The sequence below is a fragment of the Sinocyclocheilus anshuiensis genome, unplaced genomic scaffold, assembly GCF_001515605.1.
Source record: "Sinocyclocheilus anshuiensis isolate Anshui unplaced genomic scaffold, SAMN03320099.WGS_v1.1 scaffold1182, whole genome shotgun sequence".
Lineage (NCBI taxonomy): Eukaryota > Metazoa > Chordata > Actinopteri > Cypriniformes > Cyprinidae > Sinocyclocheilus > Sinocyclocheilus anshuiensis.
The window spans coordinates 308,637-323,070 of NW_015558653.1; the positions used below are offsets into that span (position 1 = coordinate 308,637).

Consider the following 14,434-nt stretch of genomic DNA (forward strand, 5'->3'; position numbering starts at 1 on the left):
TCTCTCTGTCTCTCTCTCTCTCTCTCTCTCTCTCTCTCTCTCTCTCTCTCTCTCTCTCTCACACACACACACACGGTTTTGTTCTCCCCGCAGCGATGCATTTGATTTCGAGAACGGGACTGTGATATTGAGAATCAGTCAGGGGATGGACATCTCTCACATCCTCAAAGCAGAAGGTACAACAACACCAACAAACTGTCAGAATAACAAGACGTGTCATTCAGCGTAATGCTCAGATAAACACTACACAACATTACTGCGTGTGTTAAAGACATGAAACAGACGAGTTAAAGGAACAGTTCAACTCTTCCTCCAGTGAAAAAGTGTTCTGGTGTGAATCAGGAGAGAAATCTGCACAGATCAAGCAGCGTTTAAACAGCTCTAAACACTTATGTGGCTGGATTTTGATGTGAGGCATCCATTGCTGAGACACTGATGCAGTGCTAAATGATGAATATGTAATGCTGTGTGATTGTCAGAGGAAATGGAGCGCATGATCATGGAGCAGCAGGCGCTGGAGATGGAGGAGATTGACTTTCAGACACACGGACACAAAGGGTTCTTCAACAGGTCCAAGAAAACCTCCAAAAAAGAGTTGACCAGCAAAGGTACGGCCGCTCGTTCTCTCTCTCTCTCTGACGGTCTTCTCAGAGCTTTTGGCTGATTAAACCTGCCTCTGTCAAACCGTCTGTGCTGTTATAATCTAATAGTCTGGTCTCACGGAGCACAGTGCCCTGAACTCCATTAACATCTCAAATGCTGCAGACTGCGTTCACCGTTATCTTCATCTTCATCTTCACTGCCTCTTCTGAAACAGATTCAATCACTCGGTCACGTGTCATTTAGCAGGCGCTCGTAGTCCAAACGACTCATTAAACTCTAATTTGTTGGTCTTTTGTGCTGATGTCTGTAATCACTGCGGTCTAATAAAGCACATCTAGTCGCTACAAACGTATCACTTGAGCCACAATTAAAGAAATATGAGTTAGGCAACAAAATGTCAAAACGAGTGGCATTTATTTTAAAGAAATATAGTACAGGCCAGTGTTATTTTAGTGGCATTGAGATATTATTAATAGTTTGAATTATTTTTCATTTTCTGATTTTATTTTATTTAGCATTTTCATGTTTTTTTTTTAATATGTCTATAAGGTTTTATTAATTTTATTTACGTTTTAGTCATTTTAGTACATCAAGTTAAACTAAATGAAAATAAGAAATGTTTCCTTGGCAACTAGCTGAAATAATATATATATATTACTCATTTCAGTACATGTTTATTTCATTTCAAGCAACAAAAATATATTTAATGGTTTTAGTTAACTATAATAAGTAAACGTTTATTTTATTTGAAACATCAACTATAATAACAACAGGTTTCAAAATATGAAACAATAAATATATTACTCAAAATGAAGACAACATATCCCAAAGACCAGATAAAATCATTTAAAAAGTGGTTCAGAAAAGTGCATTTATTTGTGAAAAACCCTCAGTGCAAATGCTTCTTGATTTAATATTTTGCATCTTTTGCGATTCAATTCAGAGATTTTTTTGGCATGACTTTGGAGTTTAAATTATTTTTGGATGCACTGAATTTGGTGCTTCTCAAACCCTTCCGATCACAAGACTCACACTAGTTCTGCAGTCCACTTCAAACACATCAACGCTAAACACAGTCTGGATTTTGAGTTTAATGTCACCTGTTTGTCCAGAAGAGCTGAGGGCTTTTTGCTTTCCTTCCTCAGTCTCTCTGGATGTTCCTCAGACATCAGATCTGGCGAAGATGAACCAGCGTCTGGTGGAGGCCAGCAGCCAGTTCAAGAAGAAACAGGACAAAGGGACGATTGACGTTTGGTGGCTGTTTGATGACGGAGGTGAGTGCAAGTCCTCCTGCCGTCTTCTGTTCCGTCAGGTCTGAATGTTCATGCTTCTTCTTGATGTTCTGCAGGTCTCACGCTTCTCCTGCCTCATATTCTGACCACACGCAAGAAATGGAGGGACTGCAGACTCAGGATCTTTATCGCCGGGCAGCCTGAACGCATCGAACAGGACAAAGAGGAGTATGTCAGCATACACACAGAGACAGACACTGATGCCTCTAATGAAACACCTGCTGACCTGTAACCCGTGTGTTTTTCTCCGTAACTGTCTGTCAGAATGCAGGAGCTCCTGAGGAAGTTCAGGATCAAATGTGCCGACATCAAAGTTATCACAGACATCAACGTCAGGCCCAGCACAGAGAGGTGTGAATGAAAAACACACGCAATTAATCCTCATTTCATTCACTGACACGCTCCACGTGCTCCGAATACACTCTCTCACTGCGTGTGTGTGTGTGTGTGTGTGTGTGTGTGTGCGTGTATGTGTGTGTGTGTGCGTGTATGTGTGTGTGTGTGTGTGTCTGTGTGTGTGCGTGTATGTGTGTGTGTGTGTGTGTGTGTGTGTCAGCTGGAAACTCTTCGAGGACATGATCGAGCCGTTCCGGATGCACGAGGGTTCAAAGGAGACGTCGCAGGCTGAAGCTCTGAGGAAAGAACATCCCTGGAAGATCACGGATGCTGAGCTGGACGCCTTCGAGGAGAAGGTAGAATCCCAGAGAACATTACAACTGCTCTATCCTGCTCACCACGGCTGCAGTTATTTGATCAAAATATAGTAAAAACTATAGTAGTTTTTTTTTTATAATAGTTTTTACTCTTTCAAACAGTTGTTTTCTATGTGAATATCTGTTAAACTGTAATGTATTTCTGTGATGCGCAGCTGTATTTTCAGCATCATTACTCCAGTCTTCAGTGTCACATGATCTTCAGAAATCATTCTAATATTCTGATTTGCTGCTCAACAAACATTTCTGATTATTAATGTTGAAAACAGTTGTGCTGCACAATATTTTTGTGTAAACCGTGATACACTACTATTCATAAAAATATTCATATAAAGTTTGGCATAAAAAATAAGAAATTAAACTTTCATTCATTAAGGCTGCATTAAATTGATCAAAAGTGACAGTAAAGACATTTATAATGCTACAAAGATTTCTATTTCAAATAAATGCTGCTCTTTTTAACTTTCTATTCATCTGTGAATCCTGAAAAATAAAATGTATCACAGTTTCCACAAAAATATTGTGCAGCACGACTGTTTTCAACATTGATAATAATCAGACATCACAGAAATACATTACAGTTTAACAGATACTCACACAGAAAACAGCTGTTTTAAATAGCAATAATATTTCATATTTTTATTGTATTTTTGATAAAATAAATGCAGCCCTGGTGAGCAGAAGAGACTTCATTCAAAAACAAAAATCTATTATTCCACATCCCAAAGGACTAAATCCAAAAGATCGATCACACGAGTCTGAGATAAGCGTCTGTGCTTTACTGTCCGCAGACGATGCTGCAGGTGCGTCTGAATGAGCTTCTTCAGGAGAGCTCGAGAGCAGCCAAACTCGTCGTGGTGTAAGTCACATCCTCATCAGCATTATGTGCGTGTCAGTACGTGATCACGTGACTAACGTGTGTGTGTGTGTGTGTGTGTGTGTGTGTGTGTGTGTTACAGCATGCCCATCGCCCGTAAAGGCTCCGTCTCTGATCATCTGTACATGGCCTGGCTAGATGCGCTCACGAAGAATCTACCGCCGACCGTCCTGATACGAGGAAACCATCAGAGTGTGCTGACCTTCTACTCTTGAAGAACAGAACACACTCACACACACACACACACACACACACACACACACACACACACACACACACACACACACACAACACACACAGGTTGAAGAATGAATCCATGTCTTTCTTGACTTATTATTTGATCAAACATTTTTACATAAAGTAACATAAGCCACTGGATTTAACATGCAACATAATAAGGTATAAATAGCATATTGTATATGAAGAATGAACCCATGATTTTTATTTATTGTTTAATCAGACTGCCAAAAGAAACATTTCTTATCAATGCTGAAAACTGTTTTTGCTGCTTAATATTTTTGTGAAAACTGTGACACACTACTATTAAAAAAAAAAAAAGAAAGTAGAAATTAATACTTTTATTCAGCAAGGATGCATTAAATTGATCAAAAAGTGACAGTAGAGACATTTATAATGTTGATTTTGATTTCTTTCTATTCATCAAAATGTCAAAAGACATTTTCACATAAAATAACATTAAAATGCAAAATAAAAAGTCACTGAATTTAACACGCAACACAATGAGGTATAAATAGCGTTCTAATTAATATATCTATACTGCCCTCTACTGGACATACAGTAGATCTGTGTAAACAGTACAAAAGCACTTTAGTGTCAAATTATTCAGAGTTATCAATTAAAGTATCTTATTTTTGTCAAGTATAGTCATACTTTTGTAAATATATTGACTAACGGCCATTATGATATCTAGTCTTCCCGATCCTGTTTATATTTCTGTGGTACTGGGAAAGAAATTAGTTCATGTTATATCAATTTTCCACAGTAAATAAATATAATATATATTTTTAAATTCATTTAGTTGTGTCTCAGAAGTATGGGGTTTGTAGTACTGTGTGCTAGAAGTACTATGTGTACTAGTTAGGTTTTCAACTAATTTCTCTGAAGTTATTATTCAATTAAGAAAAACAATAAACGTCATTGTTTGAATGTGACTCCTGATTAAATAATGTATTGTGATTTTACAGCAGAAATAGGAAACCGTGGTCAGCGTGGCAATTCCGTTCACCTGAGTAACGTTGACGCTATTCAGGATGAGTATGAGGTGTGATTTAAGCACTTACTTTGCTAACTAAGCAATCAGTCGTCACCCCATATTCCGTTCACCTGAGTAACGTTGACGCTATTCAGGATGAGTATGAGGTGTGATTTAAGCACTTACTTTGCTAACTAAGCAATCAGTCGTCACCCCATATTCCGTTCACCTGAGTAACGTTGACGCTATTCAGGATGAGTATGAGGTGTGATTTAAGCACTTACTTTGCTAACTAAGCAATCAGTCGTGTTGATCATAGATGAGCCGTTTAATGTTCACGTGATTTCGCTTCATTCTGAATCAACGGAACGGACGCCAACACGTGATGGACACAATCTCCGGGAACTACACAGCACGATGGAGAAAAGATTACAACTCCCAGAATGCAACAGCAGCGGAATGGAGGAATGACTGGTGAAGATGTTTCGGTGTGTTTCTTCTGTTCGCGCTGTTTAAACGGCTTTGTGTTCGGACCACGCCGTGCTGGAGGTCAGCAGCTCAATAAAAACACGACAAAACCGCGAAATAACCGTTAATAACTGACTGCATGGCATTAACGGTGATATCACAGCCGCTGCAGCATTGGTGATCGTCGAATCCTATATTTAACTCTATAATGTGATGGTTATACATTTTGAATTACAGAATAAAATGTGATTCACCACTGCTGAAATGTGATATCACGTTTAGGTTCACTGACAAGGAGAATATGAATGAAATATGTCTGCTGTATAGATGAATTATGACAACTTTTTTTGGCTTCTCCCGATTAGTGGTCGCCACAACTGATCATTTAGTTTGATAATGACAACTAAATTGATTAAATTCCAGATTTAGATTTTGCACGTCCTCTTTTGACGTTAATACGTCACTCAGCCAGTACCCGCCACTCGGAGTGTTTCCCGCCCTAGAGTCATTCAAACAGCATTGCCAAGTCCGCTTATAACACGCAACTTTGGGATTCTTTTTTTAAGTTAAAAAAAAAATATGGTTGCTTGATATGAAAATCTCACAAGCAGCTTCGTTTCTTTACTTTTATGTTCGCCGTTTTCTCCAGTGCATTGATTGACACTCTATCTGCTCACAGTTAATGGATAATCAGTGCAATAATAAAAGTGCTGCAGCGTAATTCACAAACATTTGTTGCAGTTTGCTGTTTTTGCTTTTCAAATAAATGTGGTTTCAGTTGAATATGTTGCTGGCTCATTTATTGTTACTAAATAATATCGCTGATAATAAATCGAGTAATTTTGGGCTTGTTCACGAAGCTGCGGTTGCTTATTTTTCTCGCGAGACTTGGCAACACTGCTTTGCTCATCATTCTGGCGCGCTTCATTCGTTCGCTCTGTCGTGCTTCTCCTCGCTCGCTCGTCAGTAAAATGCCCTGCTCTGAAGTTACAGAAGCGGTTTCGCCGCAGAAGAGATGTAAGCGTGATGCGGTGAACGGACACGAAGAACAGGTGCTAACATTCGCCACGCTGACGGAAAACGCCACGCCGCCGAGCCGAGGATCGAACCGAGCCGCGGGATTCGACCTGCACAGGTGTGTTCTGCACGTTTAGATTCATGCATGTCTCTCATTTGAATTGTTTTCCCTCTTCCGTTTCCCTTTTTCCTGTATTTTTTTTAATTAACGCATTTATTGCCAGTATTTCCTGCTGCTTTGGTGCATTTGTTGAACTGTGATTAGGTTGTTTTTGCACATGCATGTGTTCAGATTCATGTATATTCCTCTTGCATTGTGTTTTTCTCTTAATTCTGTACTTGCTGTGCATTTGATGAGCTGTGATTAGGTTGTTTTTGCTCATGCATATGTTCAGATTCATGTGTATTCCTTTTGCATTGTGTTTTTCTCTTAATTCTGTACTTGCTGTGCATTTGATGAACTGTGATTAGGTTGTTTTTGCTCATGCATATGTTCAGATTCATGTGTATTCCTTTTGCATTGTGTTTTTCTCTTAATTCTGTACTTGCTGTGCATTTGATGAACTGTGATTAGGTTGTTTTTGCTCATGCATATGTTCAGATTCATGTGTATTCCTTTTGCATTGTGTTTTTCTCTTAATTCTGTACTTACTGTGTGCATTTGATGAGCTGTGATTGATTGATTGATTGATTGTGTGTTTCAGTGCATATGACTACAGCATCGGGCCGATGGATAAAGCTCTGGTCAAGACCGACATCCAGATCGCGGTTCCGCATGGACACTACGGCCGAGTCGGTGAGCGAGAGCTACAGAAGCATGTGATGTCAAGCCAGAAACGGTTTCCTCATTAAACACGGTTTGTGTTGCAGCTCCTCGCTCGGGTCACGCACTGAAGCACTTCATCGATGTTGGCGGTACGTCGCTCGTGAATCACATTGTGAATGTGGTGTTTTACTGTGATATCACATGTGTGGTGAGTCTACAGCTGGCGTGGTCGATGAGGACTACAGGGGGAATCTGGGAGTCGTGCTCTTCAACTTCAACAAAGAGCCGTTTGAAGGTGAGACTCGGGCTTTCTGCAGGTCGGAATTCACTCTTCCACAGATGAAGGTCTTAAATCAGAGCAGAAAGCCTTAAATTCATAACATCATGGCATTAAATGTTGCATGCACTGCAAAACACGAATCTGTGATAACCGTCTTGTTTTCCAGTACAAATATCTCAACATCCTTAAATCAGGACACGTTTACTGGAGATGCGAAATGAAGATACGAAGTCTTGCTTTCTGAGAAAAAAACAGCACAAGACAAAAATACTGCTTTAAATGACACCGAGTTTTGAAAATGATATCTACAGAAGGTCTAGACCGCATATAGATTAAAGCAATAAGCCCCGTGAAGCCGTGGTTTACAGTGAATTTATAACAGTTAAGGGGCGTTGTTAGCTTAGCTGTTATAAATTCACTGTAAACCATGGCTTCAGAGGGATTATTGCTTTTATAAAACGGTTATTCCATATACGTAGCAAGGTTTCACAAAATAAAACACAGCAAATAAAGTGTAATGATATTAATAAAAACAGTATTCTTCCACCAAACAATGTAGCTCCTCAGAAACAGTTGTGGTTGCAACAAAGTGGTTGCCGAGCAACACACAAACGTAAACAAAGGTGTATGTTACTTTGTAGCGTCATTTACAACAGCTTCGAACGCGGCTCAGCCAATCAGAATCAAGCACCGGAACTATCCGTTTTCTAAATGTTTTTCTTCGACATTTATCGGCGTGTGTCTGCAGTGAAGAAGGGCGACCGCATCGCTCAGCTGATCTGTGAGAGGATCTGTTACCCGGAGCTGCGGGAGTTACAGGTAAACGCTGCTGTCGTTAACGTACTTCACTCATTAGTCGCGTCTATAAGAGCATCTGCTGTATTTGCTTTCTGGTTTCAGACGCTGGATGAGACGGAGAGAGGAGCGGGAGGCTTCGGATCCACCGGCACCAACTGAAACTGTTACCGTGTTAAATGTTGTAAACATGAACATTTAAAATGTTGTAATTTATAGTTTAATGGTGTAAAATGTGTCTTATTTCAAGGCGAGTCATTTATTTAATGATTCATTTCTCAATGACATTAAACTGTTTTTTGTGCAAAATATGATAGGTTAATAACTGTTTGATCATCCTGATGTTATTTGCAGTCTATTAAACTAGTTTTTTTCTACCTCTGTATTATAGTAATTTTGTACTTGGTGTTTTAATATTATTTGTTACAGTATTTGTACTTTTACTTTTCTTTTTTCCACTTTGTTTTGCACATGATCTCAAATGCAGAGCAGGGTTTTTGTCTTTTAACCCTTGTTTTGCGCTCGTCATTTTGACCTGGAGAGGATTTTCTTTTTCCTGCACTAAAACTTACTGACTGCTGACACAGAATATAACTTCTTCCCCACAAAAACTGTATCATTTTTGTACTTTTGAGGGATTTTGGTGTTAATTTTCGTTCAAAAATGACCAATCTATCTCTCATTATGCTCTATTATCAGTGAATATTGGATTTAATCTTTTGATCAACTTGTTTTCTTTTGATTTGCACAGATTTAGAGCTAATTTTTTAAACTGATTGATTGTAGGCCTTTTTTTCCCCCCCATTTTTGAGTAAACACAACCAAAATGATTCACTCACAAACTCCGATCAATGAGCTGTATAATCAATCAGTTTCAAAAAGAAACACAACCTGTGCTAATTTAAAGAAAACAAGTTGATCAAACGATTGAATCCAATATTTGCTGATAATAGAGCATAATGCGAGACTAACTGTTTTTAAATGCTGGTCATTTTTGACCAGAAACACAAATTTTGAGTAAAGGATTTTCAACAGCACAAGGGTTAAAAAAAACTACAGTGAAATGTGGAAGTGAATGTCGCTCAGGAGCCGCTAGGTGGCGCTACAGGACAGTTTATAAAAACACATGCAGTCATGAAATAAAGCAGACTGAAAGTTTGGACGAAAAAGCTCGAGTTTTCATTGGGGGCACGTTTGATCTTTGCATCATTCACAGACTTGCAACAAAATTTAGTGAGATGTTCAGGTTCAGTACACAAGATATCTTTCTTTATCCTTAATAAAAACGTCCTGCAGTGATATCAGATGGTAATACTATAGTACTGTGCTGAATTAACCATATTTATGGATATTACACCCACAAAATACATTAACCTTATAAAGCTACTGTATCATTGCACCCTCTTGGAATTGCTCCGTTTATTATTATTCTCCAAAATTAATATAATTTTTGAGGGCCTAAACATGCTCGAAAACTCATGAAACTGCACACGCGCCAGAAGTCTTATAATGGGTTTCAGAAGTGGGCGTGGCAAAATGGCCCGATAGCGATACGCTTTCAACGAAGTGCCCCTCGAGCTACGTTTCACGTGCATGTACGAAATTTGGTAGACACGTAACACACCGATACCTACAAAAAAGTATCTTGGAGCAAAATCCGAAATCATACAGGAAGTCAGTTATTTAGAATTTTCTCTGCAAATTTTGTGTTGTTTTTGGCATTTCCAGGCGTATTTTAACCATAGACTGAACTCCTCCCAGAAATTTAATCAGATCAACACCAAATTTGGTCAGTCTGATCTAAAGCCCTTTGTGATGTTAAATTGCAAAGATCTTGAGTTTTCGTTGAAACGCGTGTCCGTGGCGGCCTGACAAATTTCGATGTTTCGCCATGAAAAAGGAAGTTGTTGTAAGTCCGACAACTTACAATACAATGTCCGATCTGCCCCAAACTTCATGTTTAATAAATGTCCTGGCTTGAAGACATTTAAAGGCCAATATTCAGTTATAATCATAGCGCCACCTGCTGGCAACAGGATATGTCATGTTTTACACTAACTCAAACATACCATGTTTAATCTGCCCCAAACTTCACTCATTTTATAAGAGTCCTGGCCTGAAGACATCTACATGCCAATATTCAGTTATAGTCATAGCGCCACCAGCTGGCAGCAGGAAGTTTGCCAAATATAAATGACTTTGATATATTACTCCTGTATTTAACACTTTAAATGCATTTTGCCCACCGTTCACTGTTTTCCTAAAGCCACCGGGTGAAAGTGGCTCCGGGTGCGAAGGCCCTTTCAACGCTGCTTGCAGCTTTAATTGATCATGAATTTCTTTGCTGTTCTTTTTTTATCCACTCAAAGCTCTTTTACTGTAACTGTACGAACGTCCAGCTTCAGCTGGAGCTTCTCGTGTCAAATCTTGACTGGTTTTGATCAAGTAAACGTCAGAATAACTGCAGTAATATCTCCAGATGAACACTTACTGGACTGAAGCAGCTCAGCTTTACTTGATTCTCCATCAATCATGTTTTAGAGTCTCAAATCTGATCCTCAGGATCTTTTGAGGAGCGTTTGTTTCCAGAAGCTTTACTTTCACTGTTCCTCAGCGGAGGAATGATCTTCACAAGCCTCCAGAACATCTCACATCTTCTGAGGAGCCTTTATTTCTTCAGCTCTCGATCACCGCATTATATGTTTGGAGCATTTCAATCTCATCTTACTGAGACACATTACTGGAGATACAGAGCGATGACTGATCTTTAGATCATTTTATGTCAGTATCTGCTGCACTGTTATAAAGATCTCATTGATTTACATCACAAGCATCAGAATTTCATATAAATATCAGCATTTGCACCAAATTGCATATTTTTGCTTAGTTTGAGTCTCTGAATAAAACTGAGCTGCTTTTTCCTCCATATTCTCACTGTATCAGACTATATGAGCCATAAAAGCCTGATGGATCAAACATGATACTCAAAAAACATGCAAACTTTCGTCTTTCGTGTAATATATTTCGTCTAAAGGTTCGATCAACTGTTCCATTTTAAAAAAGGATTGGATTTTTTGACTATTATTTCATATGACAGGGTTAAAGAATACCACAGTACTGTAAAACAGCAATATTCTGGTACGATGTCAATGTTGTCCAATTCGAATCATCGTTTTTCTGAGGAACCGGGCGAGAACTGAGTGATTCTGAGACCTGATGGAGTTCAGAGGCCGCTCTGAAAGAAGGCCAGCGCTCGAGTCGCAACCAAAAATATGTTTTTATTGTGAATGTACAACTAAACCCCTCACGAGTGTGAAGACAGAACAGAACATGGTCGTACAGACGGCAGAGGCGGCGTTCTCATCGCCGGAGGCCACAGGTGTGTGTGTGGAGGTGTGTGGCCGTCAGACCTCAGTGCATATGGATCGAGTCACAGAAACACAGTTTACAAGTAGTTGGTCATTATAAGAAGCACCATTACAAACCCCTCCGTTCCAGGGGTCCTCTAGTTTACAAATGCGTTCGCAAGTAAAAAAGTGACACGGTTACAGTATAGACACACTTAAATTACATGTACAGGGTTTCTGCAGGTCTTAAAAAGGTCTTCATTCGCTCTTACACAACCTGAGGCCTAAAAAAAGGTCTAAAATTGGAGCAGAAAGTCTTGGATTCATAAATGCTGCATGCACAGCAAAAAAAGAATATCTTCCTTAGTATTCTTGATTTGTTTTCCAGTAGAAATACTCAGCGGGTGTTGCATGCATCAGTCCAAAAGAAGTTAAATAAAAAGAGGCCTTTGTTCACCCCCCGGAGCCGTGTGAGACAATTTTTTTATGGATGGGCGCTTTTTATTTAACTTCTTTTGGACTGATGCATGCAACACCTGCTGAGTGGCATTAAACAGCTTGAAAGATCAAAGACAATTTTGAATTCACCCCCCGGAGCCGTGTGAGACAATTTTTTTATGGATGGGCGCTTTTTATTTAACTTCTTTTGGACTGATGCATGCAACACCCGCTGAGTGGCATTAAACAGTCAAACAATTTTTAATATAAATCCGACTGGATTCGTCTGAAAGAAGAAAGTCATATACATCTAGGATGACTTGAGGGTGAGTAATTTATGGGCTAATTTACATTTTTGGGTGAACTAACCTTTTAAATCAAGACACATTTACTGGAAACGCGTCTTGTTTTCTGAGAAACTGAACAAAATTAAGTGCGTTTATGCTTTAACCAACAATAAATATCTGTTTCCATCCATGTATTTCTATGCAAATTTTGGGATATCGCATAAAAAAAAAACACGATGGAAATGCCAAGATGTGCATAAAATCTTAAAATGCGCATTACAATCTTGTGCGCTCCATTGAGGAGCATAATTTTTTTAATTCAATAAAAAACATGCACATAAACTACGATGGAAACACGTTTACTGAATGACAAAGTCATGTGACTTTGCCTCAACGAATCATGTGATTGGATAACTGGACTGGTTAGCATCTATCTCAAATGTTGTTTTAATCGTTTTGAAATGCCTGAGCCAAAGTCCGTCATCTAAACGATTTTCATTTTTATTATTGACACGTTGCGCCAGTTTAACAGGGAGTGGCGACTCTGTTCTCTTTAACACTTAGGATGGAAACGGTGCTTTACGCGCAAATGTTTTATGCGATATTCTAATTTCCTGCATAACTTAAATTCGCAAGCCCATTATCAGATATTTGTTTTTCATTTGCATTTTTAAAAAGTTTCTAAACAGACGACAACATTGTCAAAATGATCCCCAATTACATGGATCCACGAAAACAACGCTGTATTAAGCATGCCAGACCAGTAGATGGCAATGTCACTTTATAAAGAAACACAGTTTTCACAAATTCACGTTTTTGTAGTTTACACAGATGTTTTCAAAAACGTCCACTTTGAAACCCGTTTTAAAAGTTTGTTTTCAGGTCCCCAAAATGCTGCTGACGTGTACATGAACGGCCAAAATGCACAAGTTTTACGTTTTTAGTTGAAAATGGTGCAGTGTAAACGCCCCCTTAATTATAAACTCACTTCATTTTTATCAATTTCTCAGAAAACAAGACTTCTTATTTTGTCACTTTCAGTGTTGGGGAAAGTTACTTTTAAAAGTAATGCATTACGATATTACATTACTCAATAAAAAAAAAGTGACTAATTGCGTTACTTTTTATGGAAAGTAATGCATTATGTTACTTTTGTGTTACATTTTGTCACCTGAGCTGGTTTACTTATTAATTTTCACACCAAAAGTGAATTTAATAATCCACAGGCTGAAGGAAAATCACTCCTGATTTATCTCAACACGGGACAGAAGAGCTGTCGGTCAATACACGTGAAAATAAGTAACTTGCACTACTTATCTGAAAAAGTAACTGAGATATTTTCTTGTAAATTAAAAAGTAATGCATAACTTTACTAGTTACTTGAAAAAAGTATGTGATTACGTGACAACACTGGTCACTTACTCCAGTAAATGTCTTGATTTAAGAATCTTTAGACATTTGCACTGGAAAACAAGATAAATACTGAGGAAGGCCAGCACTTTTTTGCAGTGTGATCTGAAGATACAGTAAAAGTTATTTTCATATTTTAGTGTTTATGAGCAGAGATATTCAAAACAAGCTGTTTTTTGAATTAAAAAGTAATAGAGATCTTTTGGATTTGTATTTTCAAACTTTGATGTATTTACATTTAGAGACCACACTGACATTTGTGACTCTGGAGCACAAAACCAGTCATAAGGGTCAATTTTCTGAAATTGAGATGTATGCATCAGCTGAAAGCTGAATAAATAATCTTTCCATTGATGTATGGTTTGTTAGGATAGGACAATATTTGGCTGAGATACAACTATTTGAAAATCTGGAATCTGAGGGTGCAAAAAAATCTAAATATTGAGAAAATCATCTTTAAAGTTGTCCAAATGAAGTTCTTAGCAATGCATATTACTAATCAAACATTAAGTTCTGATATATTTACAGTAGGAAATTTACAAAATATCTTCATGGAACATGATCTTTACTTAATATCCTAATGATTTTTGGCATAAAATAAAAATGTATAATTGTGACCCATACAATGTATTGTTGGTTATTGCTACAAATATACCCCAGCGACTTAACACTGGGTTTGTGCTGCAGGGTCACATATTGTGTTCCATTGGATTTATTTCTTTACTTGCTCTTAACGGAGCTTGATAAGAGCAGCAGAAACCCTGTTAGCATAGTTGCAGAGAACAGAAAGGCTAGCGTTGGTCAGTCGTAGACGGCGTGGGTCGGTTATTACAGTGCATGAATCTACGCGCTCACATGACTAGCACCGGTAAGATATGACAGACTGAGTGTGGCGCGACCCTTCCGTCCCTTCCTCCGTAGCGGCGGC

At 38.5% G+C, this 14,434-nt stretch overlaps 2 protein-coding genes across 2 annotated transcripts in view; both read left to right on the forward strand.

The window, feature by feature from the left end:
* Positions 1–3,864, forward strand: part of slc12a1 (solute carrier family 12 member 1) — a 12,938-nt gene extending 9,074 nt beyond the window's left edge. Inside the window, exons 19-26 of the mRNA XM_016477125.1 lie at positions 94–176; positions 480–608; positions 1,749–1,877; positions 1,952–2,063; positions 2,160–2,246; positions 2,452–2,587; positions 3,400–3,467; positions 3,568–3,864. Of these exons, the coding sequence (XP_016332611.1) occupies positions 94–176; positions 480–608; positions 1,749–1,877; positions 1,952–2,063; positions 2,160–2,246; positions 2,452–2,587; positions 3,400–3,467; positions 3,568–3,700 (877 nt within the window). The 3' untranslated portion in view covers positions 3,701–3,864. The remainder of the gene's footprint in view (positions 1–93; positions 177–479; positions 609–1,748; positions 1,878–1,951; positions 2,064–2,159; positions 2,247–2,451; positions 2,588–3,399; positions 3,468–3,567) is intronic.
* Positions 3,865–6,042: 2,178 nt separating this feature from the next.
* Positions 6,043–8,290, forward strand: dut (deoxyuridine triphosphatase). The gene is made up of 6 exons (XM_016477126.1): positions 6,043–6,301; positions 6,888–6,979; positions 7,054–7,098; positions 7,170–7,244; positions 7,978–8,048; positions 8,130–8,290. Exons 1-6 carry the CDS (start codon positions 6,138–6,140, stop codon positions 8,184–8,186), a joined length of 504 nt encoding a protein of 167 aa, XP_016332612.1. The 5' UTR covers positions 6,043–6,137; the 3' UTR covers positions 8,187–8,290.
* The last annotated feature ends 6,144 nt before the right edge of the window (positions 8,291–14,434 follow it).